This window comes from Ictalurus furcatus, chromosome 6 (genome assembly GCF_023375685.1).
Source record: "Ictalurus furcatus strain D&B chromosome 6, Billie_1.0, whole genome shotgun sequence".
Taxonomy (NCBI): domain Eukaryota; kingdom Metazoa; phylum Chordata; class Actinopteri; order Siluriformes; family Ictaluridae; genus Ictalurus; species Ictalurus furcatus.
In genome coordinates this window covers 14822295-14849316 of record NC_071260.1, presented here as the reverse complement: position 1 = coordinate 14849316, position 27022 = coordinate 14822295, and the positions used below count along the sequence as shown (strand labels likewise).

The window sequence follows — 27022 nt, the reverse complement described above, 5'->3', positions numbered from 1 at the left end:
CCAGAATGAACAAGAAGAAGTGCATATCTTCCTTGTCTTATGAGGACATATGGTATAATACAAACTTGATGTTTTTCATATGTACAGTTTATGCTGAATGTACTGAGTGACTGGTGAAATACCTGATTTAATGTAGTTTCACTGTTTTAGATTTTAACTTGTTCTTTTGGTGACAGGAGCCAAACCACTAGTTTGGTGACAGGAGCCAAACCACTAGTAATTACCATTACTACGCTGGTAATACCAATATTATTTTAAGTCTAACCGTTTCTACAGTAAGCCTATGGTCTTAAAAAAAAGTAGTAATATGGAGCCTAACACACATATTTATTCATATATGAGATAAGGCACTGCAGTGCAATTCTACACAATAACCAATATTAAAATATCTTTAAACGACCTGTGGATTTTTAAACGGCTGGTTTTACTACTGATTTGACTTGTTCACACTCGAGCCACACAATTCACCTCAGGTAACACGGACTTAATAGTGGGCTTTGTATTTAATGCTTTTATTAAGAAACGTTTCAGCAGACAGAATTTTATTCCCTCGATGGACATGCATGATGACGAGCATCGTTGGCGTATGCTGATGCTCCTCCTCGCCACAAGATGGCGATATACAGCAGCTCCAGGCGGTCGTATTGAGCATTGAAACAACAAAGATGGTAGCTACCAGTGAGGTAGGAAATGTTTAGTAGCAAGTATGTTGGGATAACTGATTTAGCATTCCATTATGAAGTAAATAATACAAAGCGTTAAGTCGTGTTTACTTGACTCTAATTGGGTAAGGACGTGCATCAAAACTTCGCCTAACGTATTTACTTCAAATAATAACCGCGCTGCAAAAATACTATTAAGTTTGGTTGTAACTTTAAAAAAAAAAATACATCTCCTCACTTTAGCGTCTTAGCTTTATTTACACTCTCTCAATGAATCTGCAGCTTCGATTAGTCTCTCATTCATTAGTCTCATTTGCATACCGTGGTCAAGCCAACCTAAGTATAGACACATAAGTGAATAAGTGTGTATATACGGGGTTTTACGGTAAGCACCCTGCCGGGGTTAAGCTGCCACGGGTAGTGGTTTTAGTTCAAATGTACGGTGGCCGAGAAGTGCAAAACAAACCACAAATATGAAAAAATAACGATTCCGAAAACAAAATAACAAATTCAAAAACAAAACAAATAGGAAAACACATTAACAAGTCGCATAAAACGGAAAAGGTAGGTATATTTTGCAAATGGTTTAATTACCGCTGATTGGACGAGACATCTGTCAATCAAGATATACAGGAAGAAAAAAATAACAACTTTGTTTCTTGTACATTAGTGGACTTCTGTGTTTACTTTAAACCCTTTTTTTTGTTCATAGCGAAACTTTAAAATGTTAGAAAATAAAAGATTATATTTGCAAGAAATGAGAAAATGGAATTTATTAAGCGCTAGTTTGATGAAGGGCATTCATATACCGTGATTTTGGATATGCTGTGAACATACTATAACATAAAGATTAGCTTGCGCTCTCTGAAAACAAACCTAAAGGACGCAGGTCCGTTTAGAGAAAAAAATCATTCCCCATTAAATGATAAGGAATACTATAAGAGCAGAACTGTGTGGATTAGGACAGTTATCCGGCTGGTTTGTGCGGTTATCGCTTCAGCAGAAACACAAGTTGCGTGTAAAACGTGTTGATGTTATGCGGCTGCTGCAAGAATTTAACCCACAGGGGACAGATCAGAGGACACGCCGCAGATTTGTTATTTATTTATTTTTATTTTATTTTAACCGCAGTACGGACAAAACATATTAACACACATACACACGAACTGACTTTCCAATACTCGTGCAGCACCGCAGCCTGCTGTACTTCTTGTATATCTTGATTGACAGATGTGTCGTCCAATCAGCGGTAAGTAATTCATTCACAGAATATACCTACCTTTTCTGTTTTGTCTGATCTGTTAACATGTTTTCTAATTTGTTAGTGTGTTTTCGGATTTGTTAATGTGTTTATAATTTGATGTTTTGTTTTGTTTAGCACTTCTTGGCCACCGTATTTTAGTTCAAATGTAACAGATACATGAGCTGCGTCCGAAATGGTGTACTGTGGCAGTACATACTGACCTGTGTGTTCCTGTGTGTTCCTGTGTGTTCCTGTGTGTTCCTGTGTGTTCCTTTGACAGAAGTTACAGAATGTTCATCACTTTCCCATACTAGGAAAGTGATGAAGGGGTTATAATTCTCATTCCCAAGCCGGGCAAAGATTTTAGATAACTTGTGGCGCATCACACTGTTAAACAATAGTTACAAATTATTAGCAAACATTTATTCAAATCGTCTGAAAAGTGGTCTGTTTCAGATTATAAATAATACGCGGTCAGGGTTTATGAAGGGAAGATCGATTCACGATAATTTACGTCTGGTTCAAGGTCTTATTGACTGTAGAGACAAGATTGACGACGACGGTATATTGTTGTTTTTCCTTGATTTTTACAAAGCGTTTGATGTGGTCGAGCATCTCTTTATTTTTTATTGCTTTGGAACTTTATGGTTTTGGGGAACATTTTCGAAGATTAATTAGATCACTCAACGCTTTAATATAAGCCGAGGTATTAAACAAGCTTGTCCCATTCCGGCGGGTGAAACGCTTGCTCTCACAATCAAATATTCAGACATTAAGCAATTGAAGGTTTTTGATGACTCCTTAGTGATCAGTCAGTTGGCAGATGAGACAGCCTTATTTCTTTAAAAAAAAAAAACTGATCAGGTTTCAAAAACTCTCCAAATTATTAATAACTTTTCCAATGCCTTGGGCTTATATCTTAATTTGACCTGGGTGCACGGTGACTTAGTGGTTAGCATGTTCGCTTCACACCTCCTGGGTTGGTGGTTCGATTCCTGCCGCTGCCCTGTGTGTGTGGAGTTTGCATGTTCTCCCTGTGCTGCGGGGTTTTCCTCCGGGTACTCCGGTTTCCTTCCCCAGTCCAAAGACGTGCACAAGATTAATGATAGGTGGTAGAACTGTTTGTCCAGTAATCGCAGGGCTGGCGGTTCGATTCCCGGCCCACATAACTCCACAACGCCGAAGTGTCCTTGCCGAAGTGTCTGCTGAACCCCTGGTTGCTCCCAATGGACTTAGCACTTTGCATGGCAGCTCTGCTACCATTGGTGTGTGTGTGTGTGTGAGAATGGGTGAATGAGAACCAGTGTAAAGCCCTTTGTAGAACCACTAAGGTTAAAAAAGACCATTTACCAGACCATTTACCATCAACAACGATTATATTATGTTTTTCCTTGCTTTTTAAAAAGTATTCGATATGGTCGAGTACCTCTTTATTTTTACTGCTTTGAAGCTTTATGGCTTTGGGGAACATTTTAGAAGTTTGGCTGATTGGCATGTCCAAAGTGTCCATAGTGTATGAATGGGTGTGTGAATGTATATGTGAATGTGCCCTGCAATGTATTGGCACCCTGTCCATGGTGTATCCCACCTTGTGGCCGATGCTCCCTGGGATAGGCTCTAGGCTCCCCGCGATCCTGTAGGATAAGCTAATTGTACTAATTAAATCTACCATTCATGCAGCACTCTATTCATTATAAGAACATTACTCTATTTTCCTTCAATACGAAATTGAAATTACACGGTTATCTTTAATAGGCTGGATTTATAACGTGGCACTTACAACTCTTTCGTGGTTTCATCAAGCTAGCGTAAGTTAGTTAGTTAGCTTCACTGGTCAGCTATGTGAATGTTTCTCATTTTTATAGGAGAAGGTGTCCATCCCCTTTGAATCTAAAGAGCTGGAAGGTGCTCTCACGGTTCCTGAAACAGAGTGTATACAAACAGCTCTCATCCTTACACACGGAGCAGGGGGAGATATGAACTTCAAGCCATTAATGTCATTGGCACGAGACGCCGCCACTTCCGGTTTGCTCTGCCTTCGATTCACATGCAAAAGCCTGAACCTGGCACACAGAGTGAGAGCCTATGAAGCAGCCGTAGTAAGAGCAGATAATATTTACAGTCCCAGTCATTGCCCTCTTGGTCATACGTGATCTCACATTCAGGTTTTTATGTTTTTACAGGTGTACTTGAAAACCCTTGATAGATTTGCACTGAGTAACTTTTTCCTTGGGGGTGAGTGTACAGTACTCAGCTTTACTCACATGCTGTCTAATCATACACTTTGTGTCCAACTGGACCTCTGAACATACCTGGAAATACAGTATGATCCTCACAACACAGTGATTCTCTTTACAAACTCAAGCTTTTTGGAATAATGTTTGTGTTCCAGGACGTTCGATGGGAGCTCGAGCTGCTGTGGCTCTGGGCAGACATTTGTGTGTCAAGGAAGAGATTAATGTCCAGGGTCTGTTGTGTGTGTCTTTCCCATTACATCCTCCTGGCCAAACACATGCTCATGTTAAACGTAGTGAGGACCTGAGAGCGCTTTCCCACATTCCTGTGCTCTTTGTATCCGGGACTGCAGACAACATGTGTGAACGAGTGAGTTCGGTTTATGTGCTATTTAATCCGGTGCCAATCTACTGTCAGATTTCCAATTCCAAAAAGAAGGTTTCCCTGGATATTAAGTGGAATATTAATTAAAGAAAAAAGACCATAAAAGAGCACTGTAAATATTAAAGATAAAGCCAGTGTCTTAGAGGTACAGGGTTTTTTGTCAGTTCTGTTTCTTAAACCACAGTCAATATTTTTATGTTGGGAAGAGAATGAATCAAAGTCGACCTTGAACAGCAAGCACTTAACATTTGAAAAACAATTTCGTTATTAGATTATTGCAATACAGAATGCAAGTACTCTACATACATCATACATAATGAGTCATGGCTAGTGCTTGTCTAAGATTAGTTAATTGTTCACATGTACTAGGTTTGAGCTCTGTAGCTGAAGTGAAAAGTTTGAAGAATGTTATATTATATATATGTATATATTATATATATATATATGTTATAAAAAGCTTGTACTTCCTCCTCAGCAACTTCTAGAACATGTTGTGAAGCAGATGGAGAGCCCAAGCTCTGTGCATTGGGTAGAGGGAGCCAATCATGGACTGGCAGTGAAGGGGAGACCTGAAGATTCTGTGCTAGATGAGGTCAACTCACAAATCATCACATGGATACTAAAACATGTCTGAAGATGAATGACCAGTCCAATGTCGGTCAGTTCCAGTACTGGAAGTGCTAGTTATGCTGTGATTTTTGTATATGTGAAGAGAACATAACAGTATTTTTGTAAATAAAATAATTTTTTAATTGTGGTGGTCTTCTGATGTACTTCTGATTAAGTCTGTTAGCCTCTTAAACTCTGAAAAGACTAATTAAATGTGTTCAGTCAACTCTGGAAGAGCAGGTTGTCCACTAATCTTAGGGTTTGTGATTCATTTCTCGGCCCACATGACTCCACATGCTGAAGTGTCCATGGGCAAAACATTCAGTTAAAAGTTGCTCCCAATGACAGGCTAGTGCCTTGCTTGGCAGCTCTGCTCTCTTGTGTGTGTGTGTGTGTGTGTGTGAGAAGGGGTGAATGAGACCCAGTGTAAAGCATTTTATAGAACCACTAAGGTTACAAAAGGTGTTATATAAGTGCAGACCATTCATCATCTTTTTCCATGCACCTGGTCAGTGGTCTTCCCTGTAAATTCATTTGAATAATAATTGTATAATACTTTAGCAAATCAACTCAGAAATCTTCAACAACTGAGACAAAACCCGAACAAGTTTCAAAGACATTTGATGAACAGAAATGGAGTAATGAGTCCCTGAACAAAGGGAGGGTCGATATCCAAAGTAACAGTCAGTATCTCGTGGCCCCCAGCTGCTTTAAGTACTACAGTGCATTTCATCCTCATGGACTGCACCAGATTTGTCAGTTCTTGCAGTGAGCTGTCACTCCACTCTTCTACCAAGGCATTTGCAACTTCTCGATCACGTCTGGGGGTGCACACGGTTACATGTAATTTTCCAGTGCAAGGACGATCAGCTGTCCTTCCTGTCTCCCTGTAGCACTGTCTTGGGCGTCTTACATTACAGACAGTGCAGTTTATTGCTCTGGCCACATCTGCAGTCCTCGTGCCTCCCTGCAGCAAGTATATGGCATGTTCACGCAGGTGAGCAGGAACCCTAGACATCTTTCTTACGGTGTTTTTCAGAGAGAAAGGTCTCTGTAATTGTAACTGTGACCATAATTGCCTACCGCCTGTAAACTGTTAGTGTCTTAAGGACTGTTTCACAGGTGCATGTGCAATAATTGTTTATGGTTCATTGAACAAGCATGTAAAACATTGTTTAAACACTTTTAAATAAAGATCTGTAAAGCTTATTTGGCTTTTACAAAATTAACTTTAAAATACAGTCTCCTGAAAAAGGAACATATTTCTTTTTTTTTTTTTGCTGAGTATATTTATGGGCTACAGTAAGTAACTGCATACTGACAGAGTGCACCACTGCAGTCTACCTATGAAAATAGTTGATTATTCTAGGTACATGGTTTGTACTTAAAATAAACTGGAAATTTAGTGTACAAGCCTTGAGTCCCATAAACCCTGCCTTCAAATCCATGCAGTTTTCTGGTTCACATAATCATCTGCATATTAACAATAAGTGATGTTCACGAATGAGCCAGCTCTCCTGTATATAAATCATCTAGGGTTTGTTTTTTTAAAGATCTGGGTGAGGATACATGGAAATGACACAGCAGGCACAATAACATTGGTATGTTTGTTTATCAATGCAAATTTGTAGTGCCTTGCAGATTTGACCATTATTTAATAAATAGAAATGCTAATCATTTAAATTAGCAGATATTAAACCCCTGATTAAAAAACCTGACCTTGACCCCTCTCAACTGTCCAGCTATAGACCTATATCAAATCTCCCCTTTTTATCCAAGATATTAGAAAAGGTTGTAGCACAGCAGTTATGCTCGTAATTACATAGGAACAACATTCATGAAATGTATCAGTCAGGGTTTAGACCTCATCATAGCACAGAGACAGTGCTAGTAAAAGTAGTAAACGACCTACTACTGGCCACTGATCAGGGTTGTGTCTCGTTGCTTGTATTACTTGACCTTAGTGCAGCTTTTGATACTATAGATCATACTATTCTCCTTGATAGATTAGAAAATATTGATATTAATATATCAATATTAATATTAATATCAATATATATATAAAATATTAATGGAACGGTCCTCTCCTGGCTCAGGTCTCATTTGACGGATCGGTATCAGTTCGTAGATGTAAATGGCGACTTCTCCATGCATACCGAGGTTAAATTTGGTGTTCCACAAGGTTCTGTTTTATGCCCACTGCTTTTTACTTTATATATGCTACCTCTAGGTCAAATTATTCGTAAACATGGAATTAGCTTCCACTGTTATGCTGATGATACACAGTTGTATGTTTCAGCGAAGCCAGAGGACAGACAGCAGCTTAGTAAAGTTGAGGATTGTGTAAAGGACATTAGACATTGGATGCTAACTAACTTCCTCTTATTTAATTCTGATAAGACAGAAGTACTTGTACTAGGACCATGTGTAGCTGGAAGTAAGCTTTCTGATCTCATAGTAAATCTGGATGGACTTTCCATTTCGTCATGTGCAGCAGTAAAAAACCTTGGAGTGATTATTGACTCCAGTCTATCATTTGATGCTCATGTAGATAATATTACTAGGATAGCCTTCTTTCATTTCAGAAATATTTCTAAGATAAGAAATATAATGTCACTACATGATGCAGAAATATTAGTTCATGCTTTCGTCACCTCTAGACTAGATTACTCTAATGCCTTACTGTCTGGATGTTCCAGTAGGTGCATAAACAAACTCCAGTTAATCCAGAATGCAGCTGCTAGAGTCCTTACTAGAACCAGAAGATACGACCACATCACCCCGATCTTATCAACACTGCATCGGCTCCCACTGAAATCACGCATTGATTATAAAATACTCTTATTGACTTATAAAGCACTAAACGGTCTCACGCCACAGTACCTAAGCGAACTTTTGGTACTTTATGATCCGCCACGCCTACCTAGATCAAAAGGGGCAGGCTATTTGTTGTTACCTCAAATAGCGAAGGCTACAGTAGGGGGAAGAGTTTTCTCTTACAAAGCCCCACAGTTATGGAACAGCCTTCTAATTAGTGTTCGGGACTCAGACACAGTCTCAGGGAGGGTTGCACCAATAAGGATTATATTAAGCCCAGTTTAGAGCTAATCTAGGATTTGTAGATCTGGGCTTTAGTTTTAAATCGAGTTGTGTTGCAACACTTAATTTTAAACCCAGATTAAAAAAAACAGGGATTAGAATTCTAACCTGCAATCAAAACCTCCATTCATTTTCTCCATCATGATGGATTAGCCATTGACAACATTGTGGCAGTGCATGTGGATTTCATAAACATGTAAATATATGAATTCTCCAGTGTAACTAAACAGCAACAATGTAACTCTTTCACTTCCACTGGAGTGACTACAAAGGGATTGTGAACTTTATACTTTGAATAAAAAAAATTTCAACTGCCATTATTAACCGCTCATTGGCATAACCAATACAGGCTGAGAAAATTAAAAAATTAAAATAATTTTTTTTTACAAATCTGAGTTTAAAGTGATGGAGCATCAAGATTATAATTAATCCAGGTTATACAAATAAAATTGAATTGAATTGAATTGAATTGAATTGAACTGAATTTTGCATAAAACAAACAATGCACAGTAATGTTTTTTTTTTTAATTGGGTAAGATTTTTTTAAGGAAGTGAAAGACTTCATGAGACAATTTCAGTGAAAGTTAGGCAAAGAAGATTACTGGTCTAAATATCATAGAATTTGTCCATTTTGGACACAAGTCGGATCTTAATAGTGAGCTGAATCAAACCATCTGACTCAATGAAAAGAGTCGAATCACTACCGATTCTTAGAGATCCCCTTGCTGGAAAAAAAAGCTCCAGTACAAACCCTAATAAAATTATTATTGTTTTAATGGTTATAATGGGAATTGTATTGGTTTTAATGGAAACTGTATTGGTCCCTGTGGATCTCTATTGGTTTTAATGGTTTGTAATGGTATTTGTGGTGGAAATTATTAGAATTTCTGTTATGGTTTATATTGCTTGTTTGTTTGTTTGTTTTCAGCAGGCCCTGGGGGTAATCATATAATATATCTATATATTATAATCTGTAATATCCTGCAAAGATAAGGTCTCTGGACATAAAAAAAATTGGTTTCTTTGGGGGGAATTTGGAAGAGGGATCTGGCAACCGTCGAGATGTGTTCAAGCCTTCCAGTTCCTGCTCGCCTTTTAAACAACATGGCGGTCGAACCGTGGAATAAAATAAACATTCCGTATCCAGGTGTTGCTGCGGCTTGTAGAATCCCTTTTAACACACGAACAGGTATTTTGTTGTGTTATTAAAGTTGTTCTGCTGGTAGATAAAGTTTGATAGTGACGTATTTGGTTTGTTTGTTTGTGAGTGTTACCCACGTGGGGTGCAGCGTTTTTAGAAAATTGTTAACCTTAGTGTTGTATATAATATTTTAATATATAAATATATAGTTGATTTATTAAGTTGTTGGTTAAATTTTAGCCGCTGTAACAGAAGCTGTGGTGGTGCACTGTGGGAACGTGCTGAAGCTGCTGGGCAGCCGCGTGCTGAACACAGAGATCCGCGTGGTCCATGAGATCCTGTATGTACTGCACAACGGTTTCAGACAACACAAACCTTTCCTGGCCATCAAACAGGTCTACTTTCTTTTCTAAAATTCCCATCCGCACCCCCTGTCACATATAAGTGTTTTCCCTGCTTCCAACACCCCAGATCAAACTGATCAGATAGTTAAGAGCCCCTTCCTCAGTTGATATGGGTGTGTTAGAGCAGGGAAAACACTCACATATGCAGGACCAGGGAGCATTGTGACATTAAGTACTATTTAAGATTTAGGGAATTACATGTCATTTGCTTTTGTGTGCACTACAGGTTCAGCAATGCATAAACCGACTGCAGGACATGAAACTGCAGGCAGTCTTGCAAGACCTGCAGGAGCTATGCCCAAACCAAATCCAGAGGTAAAACAGTGATGTGTGAGACACATCATGAGACAATGGCAAAAAAAAAAACAGCCAATTTTTGATACAGAACTAGCAAGACCCCAGAATAAGCATACCCTGTCAGAAGAAAAACATCTTGACCATGACTTGATGTCACCGGTCCAGGTTTCCCCTGGACAGTCCAGTTTCCAGGCTCTGTCCTGGTTTCTGGTTTTAACTGTCATTTGTCTGTTTTATTTGCACTGTTGCTGAATAAGTAATAAAATTAGTGGGTGGATCAAATTCCTTTTTAGGGCAGTTGAGCATCCCCATAATTTCCCCACAGCTTATAGACTTGATGTGTTTTTTCCATGCAGGGATGTGGGAGTTGATGTAGGACATTGCGACGTCCCTAGTCATCCCATGCTGGAATGGTTTTGTCTTAAAGTGTTGGGAGCCTCCAGTCTCCTGTGCCGAACCCTGGACCAGTGCACCAAAGCTTTCTCGTATCCTCCACTACCTACAGGCATACAGCTTTAGTAACGTACAAGGAATATTACCATGCATGAATATAGACTTTATCTATTTTTCCCCTCTGTTGGCTGCTCCTGTTTGGTATTCACAGCGGATCACCCATCCAGGACGGAAGGGGGGCTATGGCTCAGGTGGTAGCGTGGGTTCGATCCCCGTCATACATGCTGAAATGTCCTTGGGCAAGATTTTGAACCCTAAGTTGCTCCCAATGACCGGCTATAGCACCTTGCGTCTGTGAATGAGAAACAGTGTAAAGTGCTTTGTAGAACTGCTATGGTTAAAAGCCACTATAGAAGTGCAGACCATTTACCATTTTGAATCGTTTTATGCCGGACGTGCAACCCTCCCCATTTCCGGGCTTGGAACCAGCACTGACAGTGCACTAGCTTGTGCAGCCCTCAGGTGGCTGGGGTTGGTTCCCTGACCGGGAATCAAACCTGTACCGCTGCGATGAGAGCACTGCATGCTAGCCACTAGTCTTTTCCACCTGAGTGTCCTTGTAAAATAATGTTAAATAAGTGGTAAATAAATATCTCCTTACAGTTTCACCATATCAATTATTATACTTTTTATGTTCTGAAGCATTTTAATATGCTTATTATTAGCCTTGAATTACACTGTATGGCCAAAACTTTGTGGACACCTGACCATCACAACCATATATAGGTCTTCCACAAAATATGAAGTGCACAATTGTATAGGACATCTTTGTATGCTGTAGCATTACAATTTCCCTTCACTGGAACTAAGAGGCCCAAACCTGCTCCCGCATGACAATGATCCTGTGCAAAATGCGAGGTTCATAAAGACAAGGTTTACCCAGTTTAGAGTGGAAGAACAAAAAGTGGCATGCACAGACCCCTGATCTCAACCTTTGGGTGAATTGGAACACTGACTTGCGCCAGGTGTCTTCACCCAACATGAGGGCCAAACCTCAATAGTGCACTTATGGCTGATTGGGCAAGTCCCTGCAGCGACATGTCAAAATCCAGTGGATTATAACAGTAGAGGGGCACTATATCTGGAATGAGATGTTCAGCAAGCACATATGGGTGTGATGGTCAGGTGTCCACAAACTTTTGTCCACATAGTGTATGTGAAACGTCCACTATACAAGTCCATGTAAATGAGCTGTTGCAATAAAAATTATAATATATTAGAACATTAATAAATTTGCAGCCAGCACTACTTAAAGCCATCCTGCTAAGGAAAAAGAATCAACACCTGGCCAATCAGAATCGAGACAGCTCTTGGTATAAAAACTCTTAACTCTTCCCCTGAAAGATTGACAAGGCAACATCTTCGTTTGTCTGAGTTCATCGTGCTGAACTTGGTGCTGACATGCATGCTCAGTCGACTCTGGTGAGTTCAGAGGAGTGATCGTGTCAGTTTGTCAAGATGTTGACAAGAAGTTGTTAATGTACTGTAAAAAATGTAAAATGTTTGGCTCATAACAAAGCAGCCTGCAATTCAACTCTTTTTGCTCTTTACATTCATTGTGTGCAGGGTGTTTTTCAGAGGCATCCTGAGAACTCTGGTGCCTGTGTATGAAGGCATCATGGCTCTGCTGCACGAGGTAGTGCATTGTCAACCCATGACCTTCCTCCCTGACTTCACCTTGCCCGGAGACCTGGCAGCGTTTCTGGGCCCCACTTATTCTGACCTGCTTGAGGAGAGGAGTACACCAGAGCCTTTTGGGATGAAAAACCTCTCTGTTCTCGATAGTCTGTTTGAGGAGGGAAGTGAGGAACAGGTGGAAAAGAGGGAAGAAGAAGAGACGAAAATAATGCAGATGCTAGCCCGTGAGGAAATGACATCTAGCATGGATCTGGGGAGGACCATTTTGCGTCGAGGTCCACCATGCTCTCGTAAGTCTGATTTCTTTATGAACTGTCTGAATAGTTCTGGGGGGATTTTGTTAATGTTGTTTATTGTTTTTTTTGTTTGTTTTTCACACATCTGTAGGATCTTCTGCAGATTTGGACATAAAGTCGATGCTGCAGCAAACTTCCAAACAGGTTATTAGACTTATTTTAATTTTTGAGACCTTAAATATATAGATCATAGATGGATTAGGATAGATTGCGGTTACTACAGCGCTGCCCTGCTCTGGGCCACGTGCTTCATATATAGACTACTGAGTAAGCTGCATTGGATTGTTGACCATTTCAAATGATCCAAGACTCTTATTTTCTTCAAAGCTGTTGGGCTTGCCAAGACAACAAGTCCTTAAACTCAGACACACTCAGGAGTAGGCTTATTCAATGTAAAACAAGATTAGGCTTAATATAACATGCTGTCACATTGTGCTGTCAATTTAAAGGTGCTGCAGTCATTTTTGAAAATGTTCTTACTTGTACAAATAACCTAAAAGATAAATAAAACATGATTGAATATGAAGTTTTAAGCCATGGCCAAAGCATTTGTGTATTAAGTGGTTGAGAAACCCCATTTGGAGAACTGATTTCTGCTTTGGAATCCTTGTTTGTGTTTGGATGTGCCTCCTGTCAGTGTGCAGTTGAAGTGTTCAGTAAGACAGCATCTCCTGGGCAACCGAGTACTTCCAGCCTGCCTGTGCTGGAGCAGAAGAAGATGTTCTTGAAAAGACTAAGTACAGCATCCTGCATTAAGGACATGGCTGCACATTTTGAACAGATGATGGGCTGGTGTAAGAGGAGTAAGCTGTATCGGGAACGCCGCTATCTTGCCTTCATGCTCCTCAGGTGCCAGAGGATGAAGGCTTTGGAGTGTGAGGGAATCAGGTACAGTGCAGGACAATTTTTTTTTTACATGTACGTTTATTGCATTTACGATCTTAATTATTTTTGTTTTGTTTTCATATCCAGTGTGCAGAAGAAACTGAGGAGGCTTAGGCTTAGGGTTCACAATGTGATGCTTAAAGGAACTGACTTGGTGAGACCTTCCCTTTTTCTTCAGCGAAGGACAAATTGCTACTTCAGAACACGTTTTACTACACTTTTGAGATGTTATGGAAGCATCAGGAGCCGAGTTGGAAAAGTCAGAATGCGCTCTCGGATAGCCAGAGACCTTTTTAATGTAACTGCAAAATCATCACACAAATGCAGAAAGTACTCAAAAGTTTCACCTATACATAAAGATGTGATGTCAGGAAGCGAAGGCGTATTTAGTCAAAAAAAAGGCAAAATGGAGACCAGTTCACTGAAATCTAGCAGTGTGCACAATGATGAGATTGATAATATTTTTGCATCCTTTGGCTTTTAGTGTTATTGTATATGGAGAATTTGGAGAAGTATGATTAAAGCAACACTACTAGAAGATTTTGGACTGTATTTGTGTTTGACAGACCTGCATGTGTTAACAATTCAGGTTTGTGAAACATAAAGGCTACATTTGGTTGTTTTGACAGGTCTATGTTTTCAAGACTTAGATGAACAAACTGATTGATTGCTGAAATATCCCAAATGGTGTCTGAGGTAAATTCCAGCTTTTCCAATTATAATACTGTAAGTAGTAATAATTTCCTAAAAATTCAGAACCACACATGGCACTGGCTCAATTTATTCTTAGTAACTACAGATTTCAGGAGTGATTTTTTTTTTTCAGTCATTTGCTGTCATGGCCTGCCCTTTAATGGTGGCTGAATGCCCTTTCACACTGAGTGCGATGCGATAAAGCGAAGTGAATCGCAGATGAACAGTGCTTTGACACCAAACGCAAAATGATTGATCGCCTTCAGCTAATTCACGCCTGCACGATAGGTGGCGCTGACTGAGAATGCATTTTAATCCTGCACACTAGGTGGCGCAACACACTATTCAGCTGATCGACCTAACGTATTTGACCACTGAGAAGAAGAATCACTTACCTGTTGTTGCATAGCACCACAACGCAAACTGTTAAGAAGCATAGAAGCTAACTTTTCTTATTTTACGTGTATTCTACCCTGAAAGGGAGGCAGAAATTTTTTTGAACAGCACCATCAATCTGTTTTAGTATGAATGAAATAATGTGAAATATAATGCAATAACACAGTATTGGGACAAAATCTGTTTATTTGTGCAAGATCAATTTTTAAAAAATATTATATATAACTATAAAAGATAAGATGCATGTGTGTATATATAGATATAAGAATAAAGGGGATTACAATTATACACTATATCTAAAAAATAATGTTTTTGTAGTCGCTAATTCAACTTTTTATCAAAAAGTTCTCTGTTCTCGGACACCAACGCTGATAAGAACTCAACAGCCATTCTCTGTTCTCTTCCGGAATACTTTTCTTCGGTGTTTACACTGGTTTTCCAAACAGCTTTCTGTGCTATAGCGTCACCTATCTCGCCTTTTTGTGCAATAGCAGTGGCTCCAGGCACATGATTTAAAGCACAAATCTAATTGGTCGTGCAGCGACTGATCGTGTCCGGTGTGACTAGATGCATATGTATCTCTTGTTTCAAATCAAGAGCGTCATTGCGTCATACATGGCTCATTCCATGGATAGTTTAGGTCACCCAGGAGAAGCTACGTATTCAAATGACTTTGTTTTGATTAGTGATATGATCTGTGTTGACCTTCAGGAAAATCCTATATTATATAGAGCAATGGTTTTCAAAGTGGGGGCCGGGGCCGCCCGGGGGGCTTCAACAATTTGCTATGAAAAATAAATTCTCACTCTCAGACAACCACACACACACAATCAATTCCTAATGTAATGTAAGATGTAATTATTAATAAAAAAGGAATATTTATTCAGGAGTTTGTATTTTTAATGTGTTTTAAAGACATCTTGCAAAAGGGGGGCCTCGATCAAATGTTAATGCCATTTGGGGTGCCTTGCCCTGGAAAAGTTTGGGAACCACTGATATAGAGCACTGAATGAGCACTTTCAAATGTGCCAGAGTTTGTTCTGTCCGAGGCTCAAGACCTTCCATTTATTCATTCACTTAAAAGTAAAAGCTTCAAACTTAAAAATGTTGTTAATGATATATTTTCTGTTTCATACTTACAACGCACATGAATTGGCTGCTAATTCCATTAAATAGTTGGGTTTTTTTTTTTTAAAGAGTCAACAAAAACAAATATTTAAATAACTGACAAACATTATGGTTAGAAATCATGTGAGTCGAGTTCATGTGATATTAGCCTCTGTGCTAAAAAGATTTTGCAAAATTCCAAAAAAAAATTTCCAAAGTCTCTTGCACTATGACAAACAAATCGAGATCTTTTATGATGGACCATTTAAAGCCTACGCGGTCTAAAAATAGGATGTTTAAGTTGTGAAAATACTTTGTGAAAAAGTTAATTTTTCAATATGATCTAGTTCTAAAGATACATTATTAAAATTGTGCAGATATGCATGTAGTTCTTCAGTAGAGATATTCCAAATGGAACAGTTCGGATGTTTCGGTATTCCTAAATGACTAACTTGCAAAAGCAGCTTTTTAACTGGTTTTAAATTTGTCAGATGGCAAACTATTTCTGACCACTCTTCCGTGAATGCCACAAAAATAAGACTCTCAAGCTGAGTTACTCCTTCAAAAATGTTGAAAGCTATAGTTGAACTATCGTATATCCTATACTATTATTGTCCTTTTATTATGTTCATCAAATGTGCCTTCATGTGTTCAAGTGTTATCTTGGTATCCAGATAAAAGGTGCTGAAAAGCCTGTCATACTGTACACACTGTTCTTTTTGTTCCTGATCAGTTTTTTTTTTAAGGTTTACTATTACAAGAAAGCATTCCACTACAGGAAATATTTTACTTCGTTTCTATAAAATTGTATTTTGAAGGGACACTGTAATTTGAAAATTAATTTCTTGTGTTTCCTTTCAAACTTCATGCACAGATCTGTATTATATGTTAGTCAATAATATAATGCCATGACTTACACTGCCCTCCACTAATATTGGCACCCTTGGTAAATATGAGCAAAGAGGGCTGTGAAAAATTGTCTTTATTGTTTAATCTTTTGTTAAGAAAACAAAACCCAGTTGCAACCAAAACCCAGGTTTATTTAAAAAATCTTTCTTAAATATAGGTGTGCAACAATTATTGGTACCCCTGTGAATTCATATGAGAAAAATATATTTGAAGTATATTCCTTTTGTCATTTTACTTTTTTGTTAGTACACCTGGGTGTCTAGGAACAGGAAATTGTTCAACCATGACTTCCTGTTTCACAGGGGTGAAATAGTTCATTCCCTTAGTCATTCATAACAAGGGGTAAGACCAAGGAATATAGCTAAAGGTTGTTGAGCTTCACAAAATGGGAAGTGGCTATAAGAAAGTAGCACGTGTTGAAAATGCTCGTTTCCACCATCAGGGCAATAATTAAGAAGTTCCAGTCAACTGGAAATGTTATGACTCAACCTGGAATTGGATGTGTGTCTATATTGTCTCAACGCACTGTGAAGAGGATGGTTCGAGTGGCCCAAAAATCTCCAAGGATCACAGCTGGAGAATTGCAGAAGTTAGTTGTGCCTTGGGGTCAGAAAGTCTCCAGAACTACAAGCCACAAGTTGTTTGGAAGGGTTTCTAGAAAAAAGCCTCTACTCTCATCCAAAAACAAACTCAAGCATCTTCAGTTTGTCAGACACTACTGGAACTTCACATGGGATCGGGTTCTATGGTCAGATGAAACCAAAATAGAGCTTTTTGGCAATAAACACCAGAGGTGGTTTTGGCACACACAGAGAGGTAGCCATATGGAAAAGTACCTCATGCCCACGGTTAAATATGGTGGTGGCTCTTTAATGTTTTGGAGCTGTTTTTCTGCTAGAGGATCTGGACATTTTTGTTAGGATACATGGCATCATGAACTCTATCAAATATTAACAGATCATATGAAAACCTGACTGCTTCTGCCAGAAAGACTAAAATGTGCTGTGGTTGGATCTTCCAGCAGGACAATGATCCAAAACATACACAAAAATAAATCACCACATAAATGGTTTACTGACCACAAAATCAAGGTCCTGCCATGGACATACCAGTCCCCTGACTTGAAACCCATAGAAAGCCTGTGGGGTGAATTGAAGAGGAGAGTCCACCAGCGTGGACCTTGAAATTTGAAGGACCTGGAGAGATTCTGTATGGAGGAATGATCTCAGATCCCTTGCAATGTATTCTCCAACCTCATCAGGCATTATAGGAGAAGACTCATAGCTGTTATCTTGGCAAAGCACAAAGTATTATTGACTAAAAGGGTGCCAATAATCGTCGCACACATTTATTTAGCAAAGATATATTTTTTGGATAAACCTGTGTTGTTTGCAATCGTTTGATAATGATGAGAGCATTTTTGTGAATTATTTGATCAAAATGTTAAACAATAAAGAGAATTTTTCACAGCCTTCTTTGCTCATATTTACCAGGGGTGCCAATGTTAGTGGAGGGCACTGTATTTTCCCCATGTATACAGTATACATCCTATGATACACATCATGTTTCTTTTAATCCCCAACAAACTGAAGTGATATATAATCATGTAGATCCAATATCATATTATAATGTCCATGTAATGTGATTCTGATCTAAAATAAAAGTGAACATGCAGATAGCAAGGATGAAAGAACACAAATTTATTTGCACATGCTATAATTTATCCTCACAAAAACCAAGATTATTTATAAGAATCTACTCAGTTCTGTGCTCAAACGGCTATTATTTGCTCACTGTTTAATATATTCACAATGCTACAACTGAGATCGTATTTACAATACATTCACAGTAATATTTTATTAAGCATTTGTTTTCTTTTGTCAAGTAATGACATCTCAGTGTTTACCAAATTTATAATATATATATAAAAAAAATGAAAAATACTTGTGATTAAATTAATTCCTAAAATGAAATTAAAAGTTAAGTGACTCTTTAATCACTAATTGTTAATGTACATAAAAGTTTCATTTAAATACAAATTATAATGGTAAATTAAAACACTGTTTATTGTTTTAAGTCCAGTTCATATGGCAACCCTTGTCTACTAAAAGTTTCAAAAGGTGCAATCTTTCAACAAAAGTCATTTTACTTAATTTTACTTCCTCTCATGCACAATTACAAAAAAAGGCTGAAAACACTGAACACTGGTATCAAACATCACAAATAGAAACAGAATATCTAAAACACTGCTGCACAGTCATGTGAGCTCACCATTGTGAAAATTCAGAAACTTTTGCTTCTAATCTTGAGCTACAAGAGGTTAAGACATTCTCAAAATGAACAAACTTTGTCATCCATTCCCACCGAATGATTAAACGGAGGCCATGTATTAAGTATAAACGCCCCACAACATATTAAGTCACAGGATCAAGTTACACAATTCCACAAGATTTAGTTTGTGGCTACAATATATTAATTTGTGCCCATTCCTTATATAATAATAATAATAATAATAATAATAACCAGCAAGTCACCTCAGAGTGTCTGTATAAATTAGTATATGATCATATATATCATGTGATCATTTAAATGTTTTGTTTTTGTTTTAAGTGGTTTATGAAATAGTCTATGCTGAGCAGTAAGGCTGTTAAGAAGATGTGTGATTCACTTATAATGATGTGCAATTTCAGTACATTCCGGCCTAACGCTGTTGTTTTTAAATGCACATTAATCATAAAGCAAATGCTGTAGGAGGACTATTTTTACTGATGCACTAATACACTCAGTTTTCCCTGCCACCAAACTACTTTGTCCAGAGACTTGGGAACACTGTAGAATAATGTGTCTGTAATGGCAGCTCATTGTAGGGACAGCCAGGGGCAAAACGGTGCTGGCAGGAAATGCACTTCTGCCAGCAGAAGTCAGTTCATATGGAGATGGATCCTGATGCCAGCTCACAGATGAGTGACTGTTCCCTTGCCTTCAGTGTTCCCATTCTCATCACTCTGAAATCCTCCATTGTCCAAAGCATACTCTGTCTTGTCTTTACAAGAGGCAGTGTCAACAGCTCCTTCAGCCCTCTCGCTATCCTCCTCAGACAATTTTCTCCTACAGTGCCTCTTATACAGCTGGTAACCTGAAACAGGAGACTTGTGTCACAGAGTTGTCAACTTGAACAAGGCATGTACACATTTGTACTTCTAAATGAGAATAGAGAACAAGGTAGTGGTGAATATGAACATTTTTATTCAGCCTCCTACTCCTTTCGGGATAAGCCCGGAGAGATTTAGTCAGGAAAAGTTCGCACTAAAGAGCCTTAATTTCAAATATAGTTGGTCAGTTATTATAGTGAATTGAATACATGGCAGACGTGCTCGTAAGAATTACTTCGTGTTTCTCATTAATGTCTAACACAGAGTACTGTTGGTTTTTAGGTAAAGAAAAAAAATCTGAAATACCTTCCTTGTTTAAGTCTAATTAACTCGGGGGTAGTTTAGGCCTGTTTACACTAGTTCGTTTTAATACGGCATTTTAAAATGAAAACGATCCTCGTCCACACTGGCGTTTCCGCTGTGTTTCAGAAACGACCTCCGTCCACACTACACGACCGAATACGGATGTCACATGACCATTCATGCACACTGGGCATGCGCATACAAGTGTAAACAGGAAGTTGGTTGCTAGTTCAAGCCGGCGTTCCATGTAGGGCTTACGGCGCTCGAAATGAGAGTTGTTGCCGATTTGCTCTAATCACAGTTCGCCGCTTGCGCATGTAAACAGCTGCAGTGTTATAAAATATAGAATTTAACTGCACAATGGCTGCTAAGAATGACAAAGCCAGCAAAGCTTGCGGTTCAGTGTCCGTGTTGTTGTGTATACGATCAAGGTACCGTAACGGTCGTATGGTAGGGGCTTGACGAATCAGGGAAGGATACACAATGATCCAGACGACCCAATCAGGGGGCGAATGTGGGCGAAGCCACGCCTTCATTTCCAAAAGTCTTTGTTTTGGTCCGTTTACATTGAAACGGGAGCCCGGAGTTTTCAAACTAAAACGGGGTCTTCGGCATTTCCAAAAGTCTCCGTTTTCGAGGGTGGAAAACACCAGGGTAGTGTAGACGACAGGCTTAACCGTACAGTTATGTGTTTTAAAACAAGAACGCACTAGTGTTAACAGGGCTTTGGTGTAGCCAATCCACCTACGGGCAAGTTTTTGGGAGTAGCGAGGAAACTAGAAAACCCAGAAGAATCCCTCATGAACACAGAGAGAACATGAGAAACTCCACACCGACAGTAACCTGAGCTCTAGATCAAAACAGAGACCCTGAGGTAGCGAGACTATCTGCTCTACCACTGTGCCACCTGTCTAAGTTTATAAGTTTATAACCTCAACATATCAGAAAGAGATATGAAATCTAATTTTTTTTTTTTAAAAAAAGGTCAACACTGAGGCAAATGATAAAGTGGCAAGTGATCACATGTATTTTATCCCATCCATATGATCCAATTTCTATTTTACCCTGTATAGCTTAGTAGTGATAACTTACCTCCAATTGACAGCACAGCCACAATGAGCTGGAAGATGCTGTAGATTAAAGGGAAGGAGAACATGACCTCCAGCTCCTCAGGAGCAAAGGACAATTGAACAATCGTGCTGCACAGCTGTGAGTTCTGGAAGCCTGTCTCCAGTGCAATAGTGCGACACCTGGAACCAACACATATGACCTGAATATTTATGAAACTGAATCATTATTGAACCATCTAAAATTTGTCATATATTTCTATGAAAAGCAAAATAAAACACTGTCAAAAAACACCCATTAAACTGCACATTCATGATATAAGCATTCAATTGTTGCTGTCATATTTTACAGTGGCTCAAAGAGAAGATCTAAACAAAGAAATACAAGGTTTCGTTGTAATACCTGTACCAAGGCTGCCCCACAAATCGAGCCAGCAGAAAGCCCAGGCCAAAGCCGACGAATGGGTAGACTGCTCCAATTATCCATAGAGAAGGAGCAATTGTCCATGAGGATTGGTACAGCACACCACCCACCACAGCAACGATGATAATCAGAAGGATGCCCACAATAGAGCCAAACTACAGAAGAAAATATATAAATATTTAACTAAACAAAAAAACATAGAAAACATAGTTCTCAGTGCATGAATATGTGCAATGTAGTCGTGAGAGCAATGGAGGAAAAACTCAATATTCACCTTCAGGATCTTTTTCGCCACAACGGGCCAGCGGTGTTTGACAAAGATTCCCAAAGAGACAGGCACGAGCAGACTCACTAGCGTAATACCTTAACATGAAGCAACATCTAGTGTGAGATTATTAGATTAGATTAGGTTGGATTAGATTAGACAGACAGACAAGATCTGAAATCATTTTAAAACCTGATGCAAAGTTTGGACACCAACCATGTTTAAAGACTGACTACATTAAATATACATGGATTTTTAATATTTTTTTTTGTCAATTTCATTTTGTCCTTCAAGTTTCAGCTCAACCTAGTTACAAAAAAAAATTCTTAACAAGAAAGTGATTTTTTTTATATAAATGTGATGAATATAATTAAAATAGTATTACTGTCCCCATTATTTTTAAATATTTCTTTGAGTGAAAATATATACCTATATGATCTTTTTTTTTCTTTTATGTTTAACTAAATACTATTTATTGGCACACAGGAATATCACAGACAAGCCCTCAGAGATACAGTGGCTTATACATTAAAAGCCGAGTCCTACTGATGTTTCGAGTTAACCAAACTGAATGGTATTCATTTATGTAAACCTGTAAAACAATGTCTCACCTATGCTGTCATAAGGAATCTGGATGGTATCAGCTGAGATCCAGACTGAAGTGTAGATGAGCAGACAAAGGGGCATCATCCCAAGCGCCAGGATGGATGAGCATGTTGTCATGCTGATACTGTGGGTGGGATGTCATAAACACACTATTTTAGGACTAAAAGAGCTAAGCATATTGCATGTTACATGTTAGTTCAGACTGTGAACAGTACTAGAAGATAGCTATAGATATCTATTACAAATGTGTGACTGTTGGTATGAATATAAATTCACTCTTCTGAGAAGGCTTTCCACTAGATTTTGGAGTGTGGCTGTGGGGATTTTGCTAAATCAGCACAAAGAGCATTAGTCGTGCACTACTGTAAGGCGAGGAGACCTGGGGTGCAGCCAGTGTTCCAGTTCATGCAAACGGTGTTCAGTGGGTTTGAGGTCAGGGCTCTGTGCAAACCACTCGAGTCCTTTCACTCCAGTCTTAGAAAACCATGTATTCATGGAGCTTACTTTGTGCACAGGAGCACTGTCATTCTGGAACCGGTTTGGGCCTCTCAGCTCCAGTGAAGGAAAATTGTAATGCTACAGCACACAAAGACATTCTATATAATTGTGCTTCCAACTTTGTTGCAACAATTTGGGGAAGACCTACACATGGGTGTGTTGATCTGGTGTCCACAACGCATATCCATTTAGTGTATTATATCACAACAGGCATTGATTAATTTTCTATCTCAGACAGCAATATCGGCTTTAAGGCGAACGACAGATTTATATTAATCAGCTTGTTCTAATACTTTAACATTTCTATAGTAACTGGTTAAATGGTTTTTTAAAATCGGTATAATTGCTGATATGGTGAAGCTTTCTGTGAAGGAAACATTTATTTAGCTAGAGGAAAGTCCCGTGTCAACACATTGTAACAGTCAGAGCAAAACTGTAACTTTTCTGATATGACAATGATATGACTTTGCACTTTCCAATGTCTCTGTAACATGACTAGTTGTATTTATTTGTTTTATTAATTTCAAGAGAGATAAAAAAAAGAGAGGCTGTTGAGGGAATGGCTGTTTATATCTGATTTCATGTGGTAACAGAAACTAAATTGTTTTGTGGACGTTCAACAACATTAAATGTAACTATTAACAGATTAAAAAGTAACAATTTGTTCGTGTTTGTTAAATGTCTGTCATGTAGGAGGAATATCTGTGATGATAATAATAATGATAATTGGCTTCAGGCTATCGTTGCAAATAGTAATGTCTTGTGCTCTTACCTGAGATCCATGTCTCCATCCAGCCAGTAAGTGATGACATTAGAGTTGGTTCCTCCAGGACAGCAGCCCATGATTAAGATGACCACAGCCTGTATGGGAAGCACCTGGAAGGCTAGTGAGAAGGCGAACGCGGTGAAGGGCATGATGCCAAACTGGCAAAGAAAGCCAATGAAGATACCCCACGGCCGGCGAATGTGTGCCCAGAGCTTGTGCACGTCCACTGTGCAGCCCATGGAAAACATGACCATAGCCAGCATGACAGTGAGCACGCTGCTTAGGACTGTGCTGAGGATAATGTTAAAGTTACTCTCTGGCACCAGGCATGATGTGCCAGAGCACACAGCAGCATTGGCAAAGCAGATCATTGGAGGTGTCGACATGATGAATCCAGTCTTAGTAGTGGCAGAAATTAGTAAGTAAGTAAATAAGTATAAAAACCCAGAAAATAAAAGCAAGCAAGGCAAAAATCAGTGACGGCTGTAGTTAAAGGTTGTAGATTCCAAAAACTGATGGTTTAAGAAGAAAAAAGAAGGGAGAATTTTGGAAAGGATTTTGGTCCTGTTGATCTTTGGGTCTTTTGCACTTTCTTTCTCAAGCTGCCTTCCTGCTGCCTGAGACAAGAGTGACACACAGAGACGCTTCACTGGCTTAGTGCCCTTTAAAACCTGTCCAGAACAAATAAAAATTGGCAAAGTCATGAAAAATTAACTTGTGCCAAATGTTTTATGGGGTCATTGTCCAAATACACTTATAAAAGAATACACTTATAAAATCAGGGAAAATATAATTGTTCTACTTTAGGGATAATAAATGCACCACCTTGTTCTTTTATAACATTATGGCATGTAAATTTTATTGTGCCTTTCAAAGGCCCACACACCACTACCATCATCATCATCATCATAATCATCATCATCATCACCATCATCACTACTTGCTGGGAAGGATCATGGTTGCTATGAGACACATGAGACTTACGTCAGAATGGAATGATGCTAGTAAAAGAAAAGGGCATATGTTGTAAAACTCACATAAGAGGCTGTATTACTTAGCATGTCTCTCAAACTTTAACACACACACACACACACACACACACACACACACACACACACACACACACATTGGGCCTAACGTTAAAGTTTAAAAACCTAAACTGAATAGCTGAAAATGAGCTGAACACAGATGGCTCAAAGTTCAACAGTGGAAGGAGCCATTAAGCGAACATATAATTTTTGAAAAATAAATAATTATAAGTATTAAATAGAACCAAAAAATAATACAACCAAAATCTCTACAGCATATTTATAATAATAATAATAATAATAAAAATAATAATAATAATTATTATTATTATTATAGTTGTTTACTATTCATAAGCATCGTTGCCCACCATTGCATGCAGGATTCGCTTTGTCAGCACTTTATAATTATTATTATTAATATTTTTAATCACTTATTCAAGCTATGGTGAACACAGCTCTCATGCCAATCCCAGCAGACTGAGTGACATTTATATGCACATTATACTTTTATAATTCTGATAGGGGAGCCGCACCCACAGAAGCACTTAGTGGCACACACACATACACACACACCTGTACAGAATAATAGGCAGGGGAAAAAGCTAATAAATTACAAACAAGAAAAGCCTCTTCCTTCTTATTTTAGATGAATGCTTTTTTTCTGCATTGTTTTAGGTCAAATAAATCTATTGAACATACATATTCAATTGCCTGTTTTGCCCCGTGAAGGAAGTTGTGATTAAAAGGTAACAAAGGATTTCGTCGATGCTCAATGCTCAGGTGAAGTTGCAACATGTTAAGCACAGTGTGTTTCACAAGATGGAGCACTGCCTCTGATTTCAGATCAAATCATAATTGCGTTCAGATATGCACTACCTCTAAATTCACATGGCATTATGTACTTTCTCCCTTTGTATGATCCAGATAGCTTTTGTAGCTAAGCTGGATGTTTTCTGTCATTTGTGCTATGACAGAAAGAGTTGCATAGGAAGCATTGCACTGCAGAACAAGTCATCTAAGCAAATGAAAATATTTTGAATATCCCTTTCATGCATGAATTATGAAATCCTGATTTTTTTTTCTCTGTGTTTTTTTTTTTTTACTCTTCTTTAGGCATAAAAAATTATTTTACCTTCATTTTACTTTTGCATACAGTTTTCAAAAAGTTAACGAAGTGTCCACTCCAGTGGACTGCATGCGTTTGAATGAAGAATTATTGTCCACTCTAGTGGCTGTTATGAAATTATTCTATTGAAATCCTTGCAATAGCCAGAAAGTGGGTTTTGAATAGCTGTCCACTGTAGTAACCAATATGCATGAAAGGGTTAAAGTCACATGTGTCTAGTATTTCTTATTATAAGATTGCAGTGAACCAATTTTACGATCATTAAATCTGTTTTTAGACATTATTGCTTATTTCAAGCTTATAGTTTTCTTATTCTATCAGCAGATAATTTTGTTTCTTTTTAGAAATAAATGCTTAAAATGAAAAATGAAAATGATCTGCCAATAGAACAACTATTTCAAAGTTGAAATGAGCACAAATGGAATAACCTTGAAATAGGTTTAATAATCTTATATTTGGTTTATTGTAATCTTATAATAAGAAATACTAGATATATTTGACTATATTCAAAGGTATATGACTATATAAAGTATTTCCACTTGCTAAGATGTCAAAAGATGAGCAGGAAATTTACTGAGCTGAAATTACAGTTTACAATCTAAGTATATGATCATAAAAATAGACTTCCTTCTCCACACATGCTCAATTTTGATATCTTAATATTTATTTACTTACCACTATGACCCCGGAAACACTGGTAAATGTTTGGGGGGGAGGGGGGGCGGGGGACACTGATCCATTTGGCAAGATCCATTCAGGAGCACTGATCCATGTGGCAAAACCCCAGAGGTAGAAATTTCAGCACGGTCAGCATGGTGTGTCTGACAGTTCTTCAACCTCAGCTACATCACTCGAGTTCATAATTGGACTCAACTACAAATGTGTGCAGAACTGTTTTACTAATCCTGCTTGAACAGCTCCCAATATTTTCTAGAGAATGTAGTTGGTTCTGTTTTACAAAATATAAACGAACTAGTAACTAGTAACAAACAACAACCATGATGCTGACCATCATGCTGGGGCTTGAATGCACATTAACATGGTCTTTCTTTGTCCTGTGATTTTCATATCTGATCACTCGCTCTCACTAACATAAAAGTAAGAGCCTTTGGCTTGCACAACTATTTTCTTGCATCCCATGGGATCCCAGTCCCCATGCACATCTCAACCAAAAGCACTATGAACATTCAATACCTTCCAAAAACTAACAAATAGTATTTACTTCCAATTAGAACACATTATCTGTTCATTCAGAAGAATATATTCGTATTCAGTTTCATTCATATTGTATACATTTCAGAAATCATGCATAATTTTTCAATTACAAGTCCAAACG

General features: G+C 38.4%; 3 protein-coding genes across 6 annotated transcripts; 2 read left to right on the top strand and 1 right to left on the bottom strand.

The window, feature by feature from the left end:
- Positions 1-651: 651 nt before the first annotated feature.
- On the top strand, positions 652-5281 carry tex30 (testis expressed 30). Of its 3 annotated transcripts, none has more exons than XM_053626668.1 (5): positions 652-683; positions 3771-4004; positions 4089-4140; positions 4298-4509; positions 5000-5281. In XM_053626668.1, the coding sequence occupies exons 1-5, from the start codon at positions 666-668 to the stop codon at positions 5156-5158; spliced, it is 675 nt and encodes a 224-aa protein (XP_053482643.1). In that variant the 5' UTR covers positions 652-665; the 3' UTR covers positions 5159-5281. The 3 variants fall into 3 exon arrangements, with proteins under 3 accessions (XP_053482643.1, XP_053482645.1, XP_053482644.1); XM_053626670.1 differs by lacking the exon at positions 652-683 and adding an exon at positions 688-787; XM_053626669.1 differs by lacking the exon at positions 652-683 and adding an exon at positions 1115-1911.
- A 3777-nt stretch (positions 5282-9058) lies between these two features.
- Positions 9059-15322, top strand: nepro (nucleolus and neural progenitor protein). 2 transcript variants are annotated; one of them, XM_053626665.1, is made up of 9 exons: positions 9060-9421; positions 9614-9768; positions 10004-10092; positions 10431-10559; positions 11872-11949; positions 12094-12455; positions 12553-12605; positions 13099-13349; positions 13434-15322. In XM_053626665.1, exons 1-9 carry the CDS (start codon positions 9295-9297, stop codon positions 13828-13830), a joined length of 1641 nt encoding a protein of 546 aa, XP_053482640.1. In that variant the 5' UTR covers positions 9060-9294; the 3' UTR covers positions 13831-15322. The 2 variants fall into 2 exon arrangements, with proteins under 2 accessions (XP_053482639.1, XP_053482640.1); XM_053626664.1 differs by having other exon boundaries at positions 9059-9421; positions 13099-15322.
- A 2809-nt stretch (positions 15323-18131) lies between these two features.
- slc10a2 (solute carrier family 10 member 2) lies at positions 18132-23918 on the bottom strand. The gene is made up of 6 exons (XM_053626666.1): positions 23539-23918; positions 22274-22392; positions 21672-21760; positions 21377-21552; positions 20999-21156; positions 18132-19587 (listed from the first exon to the last, which is right to left on the bottom strand). Exons 1-6 carry the CDS (start codon positions 23916-23918, stop codon positions 19406-19408), a joined length of 1104 nt encoding a protein of 367 aa, XP_053482641.1. The 3' UTR covers positions 18132-19405.
- Between the last annotated feature and the right edge of the window lie 3104 nt (positions 23919-27022).

Excerpts from the sequence above, each read along its gene's own strand:
- slc10a2 (XM_053626666.1), bottom strand. The coding sequence starts at position 23,918 with ATGTCGACACCTCCAATGATCTGCTTTGCCAATGCTGCTGTGTGCTCT. Across the intron at positions 22,393-23,538 it reads GATGGAGACATGGATCTCAG|TATCAGCATGACAACATGCT; the intron begins GTAAGAGCACAA and ends TCCCACCCACAG. Across the intron at positions 21,157-21,376 it reads GTGGGGCAGCCTTGGTACAG|GTGTCGCACTATTGCACTGG; the intron begins GTATTACAACGA and ends TGTTGGTTCCAG.
- nepro (XM_053626664.1), top strand. The coding sequence starts at position 9,295 with ATGTGTTCAAGCCTTCCAGTTCCTGCTCGCCTTTTAAACAACATGGCG. Across the intron at positions 10,560-11,871 it reads CAGTGCACCAAAGCTTTCTC|ATTGACAAGGCAACATCTTC; the intron begins GTATCCTCCACT and ends TTCCCCTGAAAG. Across the intron at positions 12,456-12,552 it reads TCGAGGTCCACCATGCTCTC|GATCTTCTGCAGATTTGGAC; the intron begins GTAAGTCTGATT and ends ACACATCTGTAG.
- tex30 (XM_053626668.1), top strand. Across the intron at positions 4,005-4,088 it reads GAGCCTATGAAGCAGCCGTA|GTGTACTTGAAAACCCTTGA; the intron begins GTAAGAGCAGAT and ends ATGTTTTTACAG. Across the intron at positions 4,141-4,297 it reads GAGTAACTTTTTCCTTGGGG|GACGTTCGATGGGAGCTCGA; the intron begins GTGAGTGTACAG and ends TTTGTGTTCCAG.